This window comes from Taeniopygia guttata, chromosome 4, assembly GCF_048771995.1.
Source record: "Taeniopygia guttata chromosome 4, bTaeGut7.mat, whole genome shotgun sequence".
In the NCBI taxonomy this organism is placed as follows: Eukaryota; Metazoa; Chordata; class Aves; order Passeriformes; family Estrildidae; genus Taeniopygia; species Taeniopygia guttata.
The window spans coordinates 70,062,487-70,078,293 of NC_133028.1; the positions used below are offsets into that span (position 1 = coordinate 70,062,487).

Sequence of the window (15,807 nt, forward strand, 5' to 3'; positions counted from 1 at the left end):
CAAATAGGAATTTTCTCACGACTGCTCCTTCAGGAGCTCAGGAAAGCGACTCCCTCCCCTGAGTCATGTATCACCTCCCCGAGCACCCACAGTGCCTTTGTACCACCTCCCTCCCAGCTTTATTTAAATGTGAGAAGCCTTCAAGCTCTGCCTCCAGACCCAGGCACATCTTCCCTGTGCCCCAGCATTGCCCCACCTGCTTGAATGTTCTTGGAAATGTCTGAGTGCCACACAGGAAAACATGGATTTTTATTTTAAAGTAATTTTATTTTATGCCTCTCCAGAATTCCAAGCACAACATGTGTATTACTGAAGGAAAACAACACAGACCAGACAAGTTTATCCATCAGCAGTGAAACATGCCCTTCACACTGCAGGTGCACCTGTCCTTTGGAGCTCTCCTATAGTCCTGGCAGTTCATCTCTGCACTGACAGAGAAAACTGCATGGTTTGAAGAGTGCTGAGATAAAGGAGGATACATTAGGAGGGCCATGGATATAAAATAAATTAGAAGCATCTGTAAAAGTTTCTTTCATATACAAAATAACTTTTCCTTTTTTGGGGGTGATTTTCACTTTTCAAAATTGACAGTCTGTACACAGATAAACCTTTCCCCAGAAATCATTTAAAAACGCTGGTTTTACAGGGAAAAAGGAGCCACTCAAGAACCCATCCTGTAAACCCACAAGCCTCTCCTCAGCTGAGGGTGCCAATCTTTGGAACCAGTTCTGCCCCGGGAGTGACACTCTGCTGCTGATGTCTTCAGGGCCCCCAGAGTAGGGAAGAACCCAATCACCACCCTGCTGGCTAAATCAGAGCACTGAGTGCCCCCATCCAGTCCTTTCCTGAACAGCTTCATGGAGGGTGACTCCAACTCCTCCCTGGGCAGCCCCTTCCACTCCCTGACCATCCTCTCCATGGAGAAATTCTTCCTAATGTCCAGCCTGACCCTCCCCAGGTGCAGCTTGAGGCTATGACCTCTGGTGCCATGGCTTGTTACCTGGGAGAAGAGGCCACTGCACACAGCCTGGCCATGGTGCCCTTGCAGGTAGACACCCCACAGATTATTTGCAAGTGTGTTCTGGGACACGTGGTGAATGAGACACTTGGCTGAGTGTGGCATTTCCACAGCCCTGGCCTGCTGAGTTTCCCTAGGAGTCAGAGTGAAGCACTCAGCAGTCCTGCTTTGAGCTCCTGTGTCACTGAGCTCCCAGGAGCTGAATTACAGAGTAGGTGTCAGTGAAAAGGAACTTGCACACCAGGTGGGTAACCTCGTACCAAGGAGATGCACGGTCATCTGCAGCTTTCAGGATGTCAGATTTGTTTTGCTGCCTTGCTGTACTACTCTAAAACCTAAGGCAAGAAACTTAGCTTTAAAATGAAGACTATTACATTTCTAACCTCCCCCCGCCATTAGTCACCATTAGAACAGAGACAAGAAGTACCAGCCTGTGCTGCTTCCAAAATCTTGTACAAAAATAGATCACTATGTCCTTTGGGCAGTCTCAAAAGTCTGCAGATTCTTCTTTCACCTCTCGCTTCCAACAGGTACAGTCAGGTCCCGTTCCCGAGCCTTGCGTGTCGGTCAGAATCACGGACAAATGAAGTTTGTATTCACTTTCCTTGGAATCGCTACTTGAAATCCATCCTGTTCCCATTCTCATTGCTTGGATTTCTTTATGTTTTCTCTTCCTTGTCCCAGGGAAACGCATTGGCAGTGCAAACACGATGCAGGTATGATGAGACTCCTGCCCACCCCCCTTCCCCAAACAGCAAGCCATCACCTGGCATTGCCCAAAGGCCCCCAAGGCGTTATCTGCACGCACAGGACTCCACTGTCATGTTGGGGTACACCTTCAGAACCACGTTCTTGTTTTCATCAAAGAACAGGATGCTAAGAGAAGACATTTTGTCAGGAACACAGCAAGGCTCGGGAATGCCGGGGACGACTCCCACAGCTCTCACAATGCTCTGGATGGTGGCGTGGTTGGATGGCTTCATGGCCTGCAAGAGAAAGACATGGCAGAACATGTTACTGCGCCCACATTGCCGTGGATTCATGTACTCTACAATAAAATTGCTTTGTTGAAGGGCCCTGTAGAGACCCCTCAGCTGGAACATTTGTAGCTAGTGGCACTGCTGTGGAAGTGAGCCTCCAAGACAGCTGTGCCTCACACTAAAGTGACATTTTCCTCAGGGAAGAAACTTTAAAGGACAAAGTTTCCTAAATGTATAGAAAGGGACACGCTTGGGTTTGCTCTGAGCAGAAAGCAAATCTGCCTGCTAAGGTAACTGCTTGGTCACAAAACCAGAAGCCATTAAGATGTACATAAAAATAAAAAACCAACACAGAGAAATGAAAAGCACAAAGTTTTTCTCCAAACCCTGATCCAAGTATCTGTACAAGAGATAGGTGGGTATGAAAACTGCACAAGACACAGCTTTTAGCCAGGGACTTTTGCTTTGGTTTTTAGAGTTGCTCTTACACACACACAGCGTGGGGAATCAAAACAGTGAGTGTGTATCCCATCACATGTCGCTGGGAAATATACAGAACGAGGTCATTTTGGCCAAATGTTCAATTTGCAGTTTTGCTGCAATGAGAGATGATTTGGTCCTGTGAAAAAAAGTCAGTCTTAAGGTTTAGATATAGACCTGCAAAAAGCACAGGAATAACTGTGAATTCCAGCTCGTCATATCATTGGCACAGCACATTAGTACATGAAGTTGTAAGTCTCCATCTAGGCTGATCAAAGACATTTCTGTTGGTTTGTTTTGAATGCAAGAGTACCTATACTCCTCAGCAGTAGCAGCCAGGGATTTAAAAACATGTTTTAGGTTATCATACAACTCAGATTTCTGTATTATTTCTGTCTTCAAAGGGAAGTGAAAGCTCTGGTAGTGCCCAGCCACGCTTCCTTACTCAGCTGCTGGGCAGCATTTTGCCCAAAATAACTGGGAGCTAAGCCTGCTGATCCATGCCAAAAGGTAGAACACCTACTGAGATCCCATTTCCTGTAGCCAGTAGTACTAAAACTAAAACCGGGACTCCAAACATTGATGCTCAGTTTTGAGGCCTGCCACTGCAGCTGGAGGTAGGCAAGTCATCTCCTCCTCCAAGCTCCTTCTGCAGCTTGCTTTGTCTGGGCACCATCCCCTTTGGTGCAATTCTTCCACCCATCATTTTCAAAGGCTCCTTAAGCCACTGAAATGCCACATATATTTTGTAACCAACTGCTCTGGCTTCACTGTGGCAGGACTATAGACTCTGGAATGAAACACTGCAGTGAGTCCAAGAGCCCTGTCTTTACTGATGTTTCCTGCAGCTGTTACTTGTGCATACCCCTCGTTTTAGGCCAGCCTCAAATCCCATGTCCTACTCCCAAGTTTGAGCATCCTCCAGGACCTACGTGTTGCTAAGGACACTGGACATTTGGAACAGAGTTCATCTGTCTAGGTCACAGGGCTAGGAGCACATCAGCCTCCCCTGCTACTCACGTGCAACCAGCTCATACAGACCAGAGGATATTTTGAAAGTGAGCCAGCCTGAATCCCCTCGGTGCAGTGAATCAGAAGTGATTCACTCGGCTCTGTGGCACTACAGCCACGCCTGCCACTGCCTGGAGCTGGAGCTCTCTGCCCTTGGGCAGCCTTCTCTGCCTGTGGCGGGGCTCTGGGCTCCCTTCCTGCCTACCAAACAGTTTTCCAGGTCTGGCTTGTATCACTGCCTGCCTTTTAGTGACATGGGAAACAAAATGCCCCGTTCATGGTAACAGACAGCAAAAAAGCATCACTAGAGACCATACCTTTGGAATTGGGAATTGGCATTCTCCTGAGCAGTAATAGGCATCGAAGGACTTAGGGGAAATGATCCACTCGCTCCAGCCAATGTCTGCAAAATCCACCTTGAGATAGCGCCGGGCGCAATTCCTTGGCTCGTTCCACTGCTTCCTCCTCGCCTTCTTCAGTGTTTGCTCATCAAACTGCAGAGTCTGGGTCTTCTGGAGATGACTCTTCCTCTGCTTCTTCTTACTCCTGGCCCTGTCTGCTAGCTGTGGCTGGAAGGTCTTGTAGGGTTTTGTGCCTTCCCACCCCTGCTCCTCCCCATACTGGTACTTGGCTCCTGGGAGCTCATTGTTCTGCAGTGGCAACAGGACGTTTGCAGAGCGTTTCCTCCGGCGGTTATCCACGCTGCTCCTCCTGTGGCCCTCTGGCTTGGGAAGGACCCTTGCCAGGGGATGACGGCGTCCTCGCAGAGTGGAGACAACACTCTCTGGCTCTGAGATAGCAGAATCGTTGGCGTAAATCAGGATGTAGGGTTCGTAGGAGGAAGACGCTCTTTCCCAGGGAGGATGGCTGGTCAGATCCATTTTAACACTGATCAGCAGCTCGTTGTTTTGCTTTGCTTCATGCAGGAGCTGAGTGATATCCTTCCACTGCCAGGAAAGGATATCCTGGTAAGCAGAGGAGACATTGATGAGGAAATGCCCCAGGCTCCGAGTCAGGTTCCCAGCTGAAGGAAAGGTCCAAACCGAAAGATGTATCTGAATTTCAGGTTTCCTGTGCCAATGATGAGAACAGCCACTGGGCTGGGAACAGTTCCATTTCACATGCAGCAGATCACCAATATAATAATACACTGAAGCTGACAGGACATTTTCAGACTCCGTGAGTGATGTCAAGTTAAAAATGTACATCTCCTGGCCTTTGGGGCTCCCTGGAAAAAAAAATAATCACATAAGAAAATGGGCATCTAAAAATCTCATCCAGAGGGGACACAGGGCTGCTCTGGCAGCAGGTAGGCACAGGTAACTTCCCATACTGCTCATGCCCGAAGTTTCTCTCTAGAAGATTCAGTTACACTGGGTACATTTAGTCATTCCATCCTGGACACTTCATCAATTTTCATGCCAAAGTTAGAAGGTATTTACTAATACAGCTGAATATACAGGCAGATGGAACTAGAGCATCCCCGGCAGCCCAAAGAAAGCCAATCCAAAAACCAGATTTGAGGGGTTGTGAGGTGGCACACTCCCTTGTGTCTGTGCAGGGGGATGGAGCTAACCTCAGGTACCGCACCCGAGCCCAGGGACGGGCTGCTGACACGGGCTGGTCTGGGAAACACGTGGGGGACTCTAGCCCCCACAAGATGCAACAGCAAGGCTCAAGAGGAAGGTGTAATTTTTCTTTTAAAATTCCCTGTGCGCTGCGGTTATGTCCATCCTTCAGAGAAAGAGAAATACTGATCAGAATGTTAAGCTGTAAACCAGGCTGGTAGGGAAAACTCAAATACAGTATAGCTAAGGTATGGTCTGCAGCCCTGCCCAAAGGGCTGGAAACATCCTGACATGTTATGGAAACGAGGGCATGCAGAATTAAATGCTTTGTGGACACCACGACATGTGAAAAGCCTCTCCAAAGGGTCAGTCCATGCAGTGACAAGCACAGAGATGGCCATGGACTAGGGATGACCAGCCACACCACTCCCACCCTTCACACAAAGTAGCAAGTCCCTAGCCCAGGTAGGTGAAAACACCATTTCCAGTACTTATCTTTCACAGACAGTGACAATTTCATGTTCTGTGTGACATTCAGCGTCTCCAGCCTGCAATATCCCAATGGCCAGTGCCACTCAGGTAAGTGTGGCAAAAGCCTGGACTCTGCCTGTGCTGCCTCATCCCTACCCCAGCAATCCAAGCAGCTTCCTCCTCTTCTGAACATTTTTGTGTCATAATATTCCAATAAGTACATTAAAAAAGCAGGAACTGGTCCCACTAGAAAGAGAGAACCCTTCTCCCTGACCCAGTAGATGCATTGCTTCATGGAATTTTGGAAAAACCTGCACATCTTCTTCAGTGGAACAGGGCCAAAACAGTGCCACGGCCAAATCATCTAAGGAATCATCTTTGTTTACATGTTCAGCCTTATCTGACAGCAAAGCACACAGGTAACTTCCCACGTGCAGAAAACTCACGTACCACGGTTACAGACGCCTAGGGAACTAGATTTACCTAGAATTCCATCCTGTCTTTTATTCCTCAAGCCAAAACCAGCTCCTGACCACACTTGTACTAGACATACACGAGGACCTGATCTCTGCTTGGTTTGTAACCACTGATGTAATAAGGTTCATATGTAATTTGGCAGAGCACTGAGCACATCAGTCTTAGGAGCCAGAATTCTGACAGGTGTCCTATGGGCACCTGTTTAAGAAGTTATTATTTGAATCACTGCTGTATGCTGAAGGACAAGTTTTGACCTTAATTTTTATTACCAATGCCACTTAAAAAAATCCTGCCTGTTCTAAATTGGCATATTGTATTGGAAGACAAAGGAAGCTACTTTTGTTCATCAAGAAATTCTGGACAGCATGGGGCAGACACAGAGGGAGTCTAAAGTTCTGGTTAAAAGCTAAATTCCGGGCTGTAGCTCTATGCCAAGACAAGGCACTTGCAGTAGATGGTGCTATTTTCCTACACAACCACCTCCAAGCTTCCACGGCTCTGAGTTCTCCCATCTTTCATCTGCAAAATCGTCTTAAAAAGTTACTAGAGGACAGCACAGACATCTGTGGATCCACCAGATTCTGCCTCAAGAAACCCAACTGCATGACCTGGGGTTCCATCAAAATTTGGGAATACTGGATCCAGTACACCACTTGTGTGACGCCGATACCCGACTCCCAGGTGCAAGAATTGCACTGAAATAAGGGCCAGAAATTACCCTTAAAAATTACAGGCATGCCAAGGAAGATGCAACTTTAAAGTAACTACAAAGGTGTCTCTTGCTTAGGAAAACTTAATTTCTTTGAAATGAGACTTTGTTTTTGCCTCATAGGACACGCTCTGCTGGAAACCATTCCTGACTGTTTACTAACAGCTGGAACCCGGCTCCTGGCACGGCAGCTGAACTACCTGTACCTGCAGGATCTTAAGGGCATGGCCCACACTTCCTCGCCTCCCTGCACCAACCCACAGCTGCAAGGCAGGCTTGTGACTGGCATTAAAAAAGTATTTTTAAGCAAGTGCAGTAGGTCTGTCAAGAGCGACACTGCCGGCACAGATTCCTGTCACAAGGGGGATTTCAGGCATCAATAAGCTGGAATGAGTCTGCTAACATGTGGTGTGTTTACCTTTATAGAGGATGCCCTGACATTTTTATGGACTGCCAAATCTATCCTACGGGTGAAAAAGGATGCAATAACATGGACTATTTAGTTATACAGACACAATTAGCCATCATTTAAAAGAGATATTAAAGAGGTGCCCTTGTGCCCGCTTAAGAACGGATCGGCGTTTCCGGTGTAAAACATTGTTCTCATCAGTTCACAGCCCACATACAAAAGTTCACTCAGAGCTGGAAACGGGAACAAGCTCCTCAACAGAAACAGATTTGGCAGTCAGATTTTCTCTTTTCTCCCATCTTCCTCTTACTTGGCTGCTGCTTCCTAGTTACCAATTTGCATTCTCTGCAAAAGCAGAAGATAGGATGTGGCTCTCCCTTTTGAAAGAGCATAGGACCTGCTGCTAAAACTGGTTTTATTAATTCCTTTAGCAAAGCAGGTAAGATCACAGCAGGTAGCAACCTGATATAAAACAACGGCAAGTTCACCACAGATTAAAGCTATCAGATGCCCAAATAAAGAACCTGTGTAGAAACAGCAACGCTGCATACCCAGGACCTAACTTACATGAGGGTTTCATATCATGAAACCCACAAATCTGGGCAGAAGAGCTGACCTCCCTCTTCCTCACAGCCACGACTCATTGCACTTCGGCTGCTGGGGTGAAAAGCAACTTGTGCACAGCTTGCCCTCTCTGAAGCCACAGCTCCTGACCCTGAAGCAATGTGTTCTAGAAACAGGGACCGGCAGGGAGCTGCGAACGCAGGTGGCTCACGTGCATGGCACCGCTGTGAGACACAGTGACAGAAGCCAGAAAATTCTGTCCCGAGGGGCCGAACCTACAGATCTTGCCCATTTGCCTCAGAGGCTTGCAGATTTGGGCCCATCTGCCCAAATCATAGCTTAATGTTTGTTGAGTTCCTGAAAAATACCTAGATGCTACTGCTTGCATTGTATTTACAATGATGCAGAAAAAAAACCCAACCAAACAAACCAAAGAAACACACAGAAGGAAAAAAAACACAAGTCCCCATACTGAATATTTTTAAAGCTCTTGTTGCAAAGAACCCCTGATACTACTGGTGCTCAGAGGGGCCAGCATTTGGCCTGGACTGGTTTCTGCAGGCTGATGGCAGCCGGCGAGGCGCGGCTTTCCCTGTGCTCGCTCCATTTCCCCTCTTTGCGTGGGCACTTCGCACCACAGCAAAGGAAAGAAAGGCCTTTGGAAAGGGAGGAGAACATAGTTCTAAACCCACAAGAATTGGCCCAGGGGCAGGTTTAATACCTGAAATTACTTGAACTTCAGTCAATAAAAAAGAGTTTAAAGTAATTTCTGACTCTATAGCTACACTATAACACCATTAGGAGGACCTTCCAATTAAAGTCAGGACTCATTTGCAAGCCGTGTTCCTTAAGTGATGCTAGGATTAAAAATGCTTTCAGAAGCAAACCTAATCTGCATTTGAGGCTTTTACATTTCCACTCTCTTTTATTTTTTCCTGCTGTATCTGACCTCCAAATCCTGAGCCTGGGCAGCGAGCAGCACACCCCCAGAGGCAGTGCTGAGGGTAAGCAGATTTCTGCTCAGGTCTCTTTCAGAAGGAGTGAACAGTTGTGTACAGACACTGCTGCATGGGCAGGACCACAGCTTCAGAGTTCCCTTGCCAGAACTGCCTGACTGCTCCACTGTGGCTCACAGACCACCTGACTTTCTTTCCTATATGTCTTTCAGAGCCACAATGGATGGAACTCCACTCACTCCTGTGGCACCCACAGGTAAAGAACTCAAAAAGGCCTGTCCAAAGCAACACAAGGACTACGAGAGTCATCCCAGAAATGTCCTGCAACAGTGAGGAGAGCAGCCGCAGAAATCACAGGCTGAACATCCCTTGACTCAAACACAGAGAAACAAATTACAACAGTTAAGTCCATGAGAGAGAACAGTGTTAAAGTGTAACTAAACACTCTGAGAAAGATATACATCCTTACACAGGCAAAGGTTCCTTTCTCTGAGCTATTCAAACAGATAATTTAGCAAGACTAACAGGAAACAAATTTACCTGAATGATCGCATGAACATTCAACAAAATCAATGGCCTAAACCCCCAGCCCAAACAAGCAACCATCCAGCCTGGTTGTGAAGTCTGGTGCATGAGAGATCTGAGGGCAGCATGGGATGGGGCCTTCAAAGAGGTGCCACACGGGGCTGAAGCTCTGGTCCCATCCCCTCAGAGAACTGAGCTGCTGAAAGAGAAACTTGCTTTTAACAGGTATGAGGATGCTTGTTTTGATTAGTCAGTCTTGGCTGGGTTTTGCTGGTTGTTGGTAACAGGGCTGCAGCTGCCACATGTGACACCACTGTTCTTTGACTAGAAACAGGGATGAGTTTTAACAAATCCTACAAGCCTTTGGTCCCATCACACAATACTCTAGAGTCTCAAAAATTTGTCTGCTAGGTTACCCGAGACATTTGGGAAAGGCTTTTCCCATGTGCTGCAGAAGAAGCAGAAGCCCCTGCAGAGGAAAAGCAAGGACAGAAAGGTTCCACAGCTACATTTGAGAACTCAGAAAATTTGTGCTTCAGAAAGGAAGAGCTTCCCTCCTGAAAATGTCAGACTAAATTGCAAAGTCAAACTGCAAATGAAACCACTGAAAATTTACTTCAAGACCTCTTGCTGTAGATGGAGGAGACACAGGAGGATTCTTGGGGAACTTCTGCTCCTAGCAGACCAAAAGCTGAGTCCTGAAGGGGCCGGCAGAGGGACTGGTAAAATGTGAAGGAGTAACAGCAATGTCACATATTAAATTAACTTATGCATCCCATTAAGGACAAGGGGAAGCTGGACAAGGGAAAGACTGAAATTTGGAGCCAAGGAGTGCAACAGTCAAAGCAGAGGATCTAGAGACAAAGTACCTTGAAAGGGGAATACTGCTGGATGTGCCGTTTTCATGGCAGGCCTTGTCAGGCAGCTGGGCCCAAGGAAGAAGTCAGAAAGAGTCTTTCCATTGCCCCCACCGCCCTGAGGAGCATCAAATATAAGGGCTTTCCAGAAACAGATTTTTCTGCCATCAATAACCACACAAAATAAGCTGCTGCTGCCAACAGCAAGAGAAAGACAATAGCTAACTGGTAATATTTTGCATAAGTACTTAATAAAGTGTCAACAAGTTTTAAAACCAATTTATTGCTTTGGCACTTGATCTGTGAAGGTAGTGGAGGAGGAGGAAAGGGATTAGCAAGCAGTGTGTTTATAGGACTGCTGCCACTCAACATCAAGTGAGAATACAAATATAATCAGAAAGACCACAGAGATGGGATTTCAACCAACAACATTCTAGGTTTAGAGCAATAAATGGCTTTAATTAGATATGCATAACAGAGCAAATATTGCTCTGCTAGGGTCATTAACAAGCTCTCCTCTTTTTTTGGGGTGGGGGGGTGGGATAGCTGTAGTGAATCCTCCCCTCTCTTGGTAGGCTTAATTCAGTGACAGTCATGGACATGAGACTTCATGGGGCCAGCAAGTCAGGTGAGAAAGACAAGAGAGCTCTTCAGTAAGAGCAGAGGCTGGGGAGTCCTGGCTCTCAGCACTCCAGACCCAGAGAGGGTAATTACTCCTCTACAGCCTCTCCTGTGGACAGAAATACTTGCAGGGTTGAAACCTAAGACACCAAAGCCACTGATTCCTCATTGTATTTGATCTCTGCACAGAGCTGCCTAATAAAAGACATTGTTGCTTTTGAAGAAGCAAGGAAGCCTGCTACCCACAGCTCTCTTTCTGAGGACGGGAAGGACTTGAAGCAAGTCACTGAAACTCACAGACAGCTCTCATTTTTACTGAGAGATGCTTGTCCAAGAAAAATCCAGTGGGTCAGTGCACTGGTGTAAAGCAAAAGTAAGAGACTGGCAAATGGGGCTTCTGTGTGTACTGTGACAGCTGTCCCACACGCAGCAAGGTTTTGGGGTGCAGCAGGCAAGGGGAAGGACATGCCAGCAATGCTCATCTTTGGGTTCTGGCCATTCCATTTAGCCCTTGTGGAGCTCACATGCACAAGAGGGAAGGGTTAGGGTTAGCACCTAGACAGTGACTTCTCTTTCTGCTAGGACGTGGTTCTTTTGAGTTGCTGGCATGTTAAACATGTCCCTCTCCCTTAGAGAAAATGTTTTTACATTTTCACCCATCCACTTGTGCATGCCAGTGCATAACCACGGAGAGATGTAAGCGCCTTTTCCAAAGATGACAAGATGAAGTATTAACGACACCTAAGTCGTGCTTCAGCTGAACTCATCTGCTACTGCATCTCATTGTCAGTAAACCCCAAACCATGTCACGGCTCCGTCACGCACAAATCAGCCCTTGGCCCCAACAGAAGCTACACGTGCAGAACACCACTAACAAACCGGAGACTAGGGAGAAGATCCGCTAATTACTCCACCTCCCTCGCACTGTACTCAGCTATCGTGATGACAGCGATGCTAGAAGCAGAGCAGAAGCGGTAAGGCAATAATTAAAGCACAGGACATAACATCAAACACGACAGTCCTCGCAGGAAGAGATACTCCTCCAATTCTCTCATTTATTCCGAGCTGTCCGGGCGCCACCCCAGCGATGCTCAGGGTCCCCCCTCGTTCCGCGGCCGCGGTGCGCACTCACCTGCGGGCAGCGGGCGGAAGCCGCGCACCGTGTTGCCCCGGCGGAGCCAGGGCCCGGGCGGTGCCGGCGGGTCCCGGCCGCCGCGGTACTGCTCGTAGAGCCGCAGCATGTGCTCCGCCACTCTGTCCGCCGCCGCCGGCCGCTCGGGCCGCCGCTGCCCCGGGCTGTCCTCACCTGCGGGCGGCCGGGCGCGGCTGCCCCGCACGGCTCCCGGCGCAGCCCGGCGCCGCAGCCCAAGCCGGCGCGGCCGCAGAGTGTCCCCCAAGGCCAGGCACAGGCAGCCCCATCCCAGGCACAGGCACAGCACCCAGCGGGCCGACGCCGCCATCCCGCCCCTCCGTCCCGCCGGCGGCGCCCGGGGCCGCCAAGCGAGCCCGGCACCGCGCGGATGGCGCGTTCTCCTCCTGGAGAACGACAAAAAGGGGAAAGCAAAAAAAGGGGAAAAGAAGAAAAAAAAAAAACGGCAAAAAGCGGGGCGGAGGAAAGCTCCACGGTTTGTACCGCCCTCCCTTCCCGGCGGGGAGCGAGGGGCTTTATTCCCAGCCGCGCAGGTTGGTGTCGGGGAGAGGCGGCGGCGCTGCTCCCGGCACGGCCGGCACTCGCTCGGTGCAGCCCCGCGCCACCGAGAGACCGGGCCAAGCGCGGCGATCGCCCCGCCCGCCCTCGCTCCGGCGGGGAGCCGCCACCCCAGGGGAGCGCAGCGACGGGACGGGAGGGAGGGGATGCTCTGCAAACTCCATCCCCCTGGGCGGACGGCGATCAAGGCGGAGGACGGTCCCCTGCCCGCCTCCACCCAGCCCCTCCCAAAGGCCGTACAATAACGTGATCGCGTTAAGAAAAAAAAATAAAGAAAATCACGAGTAGCAGCGCACTCACGCTTCTCCCCTGGAACGCCTCAAGGCTAGACTTGGCTGGGAGCGGAGCACAGTCCACCGCGGGCAGGTGGAAGCGATCCTCACCGGGTTGTGCTGGGGTTCTGCCTGCCTCTCCTGAGTAGCAGCCCCGCTCAGTGACCCTCGGCTTCCTCCAACCCGGCCGGGACTGGCAGAGGTGCCCTCAGCAGCCTGGAACCCGTGGGAAGGGACGCGCAGCCAGAGAAATCCCGCACAAGCTGTTCCTTGCTCGGCTGAGACAATTCTACGTGCCTCCCGCATTTGCTGTCTTTCAGCACCAAAGGACAGAAATGTCCCACCCGCCCTTGCCAGTGCCACAGCCTCACACAACCGCCCAGCACACACGACGCTGTCCCTTACCCAAATCTGCCTTGCAACAAAGGGGCGCCTCATCTGTACATCGGGCAGGGAACACACGGGAGGTGAAGAGGAGCCTCGCTGCAGTGTCACAGTTTGGAAGTGTGCTGGTTCCCAAGATCAGCTTGGTTTCTAAGCTGAAGAAAGGAGATAGTAAGATTGACCTACAGGCCAGCACACGGAGAGTAGCACACAGCATTTTCAGCACAGGGCATTCAGCTTTTCCACAGGCTGCAGCAAGCGTATCATTATCCAGCCCTAAATAGAACACTACGACACTTTATGTATTGCCTCTCCAATTACACTGAAATTAGGATCAGTAGCAAGCACTGTAATGCAGTTGTATAAGTCCATCTGTAACTAGGAGAGGTGAGTGCACACCAGCAGGTAGGGAGGAAAGGGAAGATTCTCAGCAGCAGAGTAGTGATTTTTATATGCTCCTACATTTGAAGGCTCAGATACAACCCATGGCAGTGGCTCATCCTCTAACAGTGCTGAGGCACCGAAGCTGCCATATGAATCTCCAAATCCTAGCCGTAGATGTGGAAACACACCACGTCACTATCCATGCAAGTAGTACCATTACCTCTATTTTTCTCTAGGTGAGAAATACACATTAGTGCAATATAAAAGCTAACAAAACAAGCAAACATAATTAACGAGCTCATACTTAAACATTAAGGTATAATTGCTTTTTTGTGGACATGAGTAATAAAACCAATGCAGATCCATGCAGAAAGAAAACAAAATTATTTAAACTGATGGCTAAAAAATTCAGCACAAGCAGCAGCCCCTGGCTTATATCCATGGCAGAACAGTCAATCCCAAAGAAGAATATCTATGCAACTGGAAATTACCATTTCAGGATAATTTCAGATTTCAGTTTTTTCCTACTGTTGAAAGAAGCAACATTAAAAAAAAAAACCCAAGCAACAACACACCACAAGTCCTTCAATAAAAACTGGTGTAACTGAATCCTGTCCTAACCAAGCCATTTGCTGGAAGATGTCATCTTTTGTACATCTCCAACACATCCTCTGAGCAGCTTCCTGACTCTTGAGATCAGACCACTGTAAATTGAGAATAAATAATAATAAATAAATCATCAGATAAATTCTCAAGCAAAATGGGATTAGACAAGAACAACTTTTAGTTCAACATGGAAGCTCAAGCATCCTATGGATGAGCTTTTATTTAAAATCCTATAAGTGTTAGCAGAAAGCCCTCTTTATGTAAAATTAAATCCAAATTCAGTTCCCAGAAACTCACCCCAGCACCTGATTGCAGCTAAGGGTCTAAAATGGAAAGTTAGCCCTATACAAACCTGCTACAGCCAGCAAGGAGACAGAAAGAGGACACTGCATGTGAAACAGAAAGGAAAAAGTGACTTCTCGGGGCATTAGGAGCCTTCTCTGAATCCCCCTTTTCAAGCAGCTGCTGCAGCTCTCAGGGCATGCTAAGCAGGCACACATTGGGTTTTAAAAATCCTTCGCTTTATGGGCTGTCCCTGTGACATATCAGGACACTCATTACACAAAGTTCTGCAGCTTGTGAAGTTTAAGAATGTTCCCTGCTCCGTGAGATTTTTAAATGCCAGAGCCTTGTTGTGAGCACACCATCCAAACCAAACCAAACCATGTCGGGAGCTCCTCTCCACAGCTGACAAACTCTCACCCCTGACCTCCAAGGGAACAGCACTTCTGTGCTTCTCTGCTATTCCTTTTCTGCTTCTTCCACAGAAGTGCTGTAAACCAGTTATCCAGACACATCCTGCCCCTCAGCTACAGCCAGCACAACTCCAGGCCCTATTGGGCCTGAGCAGTTCCATCCTGATCACCACACTCTCCAGCCTGTGCAGCAACTTGGCCTTTCAGTTCCTTAGCCCCTGGTAGAGAGCAGGCTTCAACCCAAGTTAAGTTTATTTAAATGGTAAGCAAGTCCTGTGCCATCATCAGGGCCAGCAGCCCCTTCAAAAGTGCTATTCAAACCTCCACCAAAACTTCAAGGTTTTCACTTTCTCAGAACTTGCCACAGACTGCACAACCTGCTAACTTTGCAGCCATTTGCTCCCTTTACACAAGCACTCGGAAGTCCCAGGGAACAGGAAACCACAAATACTCCTTCTAGAGGAAATGAAATAATTACATATTTGCATAACAAAGTGATATTAGCAAAATCTGTTCAGCATGTGAAGGCTAACCCCACACTCGTGCTGCTATTTGCCTGGCTCTCAGCTGCTGCAGAGTTCCCTCCGCTGCTGTGGCTCCTGCATCCAGCTCTCCTGGCTGTCATCTGGAGAATTCCCCACTGCAGCTCCGCCTCGGCTGCCTTGCCCTGGCCCTCCACACATCTGTTTGGCTGTCTCAGAAGGGCTTCTGTGTGCTCTGCTGTGGCAGGGCTCCTGACTGACACCAATTCTTGGGGTCAGTGACACCAGCTCTGCCCCCTGGTGTGCTCCCAACCCCACAAGGCCACCCCCACTCTTACCAGACCCCAATCCCAGGTTAAGGTGTGCTGTCCTGCATCCAGGGACCTTGTCTCTTCTCCCTGGGGTCAATCTGACCGCTGATATGGATCGCTGTGCCCTGGTCCTTATCACCTCCTTGCATCCCTGACACATGCACATTCCAGGTACACCAGGTACAAATGAGAATGCTGAGCAGCTCATCATCCAGCAATGCCTGGAACCACTGCACCCATCCAGCAATGGATCCAGCTTGGAACCACGTTCCAAGGACCTCAACGCCCCGTGCTGCCTCTCCCATTACTGCAAACAAGG

At 48.8% G+C, this 15,807-nt stretch overlaps 1 protein-coding gene across 1 annotated transcript; it reads right to left on the reverse strand.

The window, feature by feature from the left end:
- Positions 1–246: 246 nt before the first annotated feature.
- BMP3 (bone morphogenetic protein 3) lies at positions 247–12,605 on the reverse strand. Its single transcript, XM_072928939.1, has 3 exons — positions 11,779–12,605; positions 3,807–4,717; positions 247–2,004 (listed from the first exon to the last, which is right to left on the reverse strand). Exons 1-3 carry the CDS (start codon positions 12,104–12,106, stop codon positions 1,813–1,815), a joined length of 1,431 nt encoding a protein of 476 aa, XP_072785040.1. The 5' UTR covers positions 12,107–12,605; the 3' UTR covers positions 247–1,812.
- Positions 12,606–15,807: the final 3,202 nt, after the last annotated feature.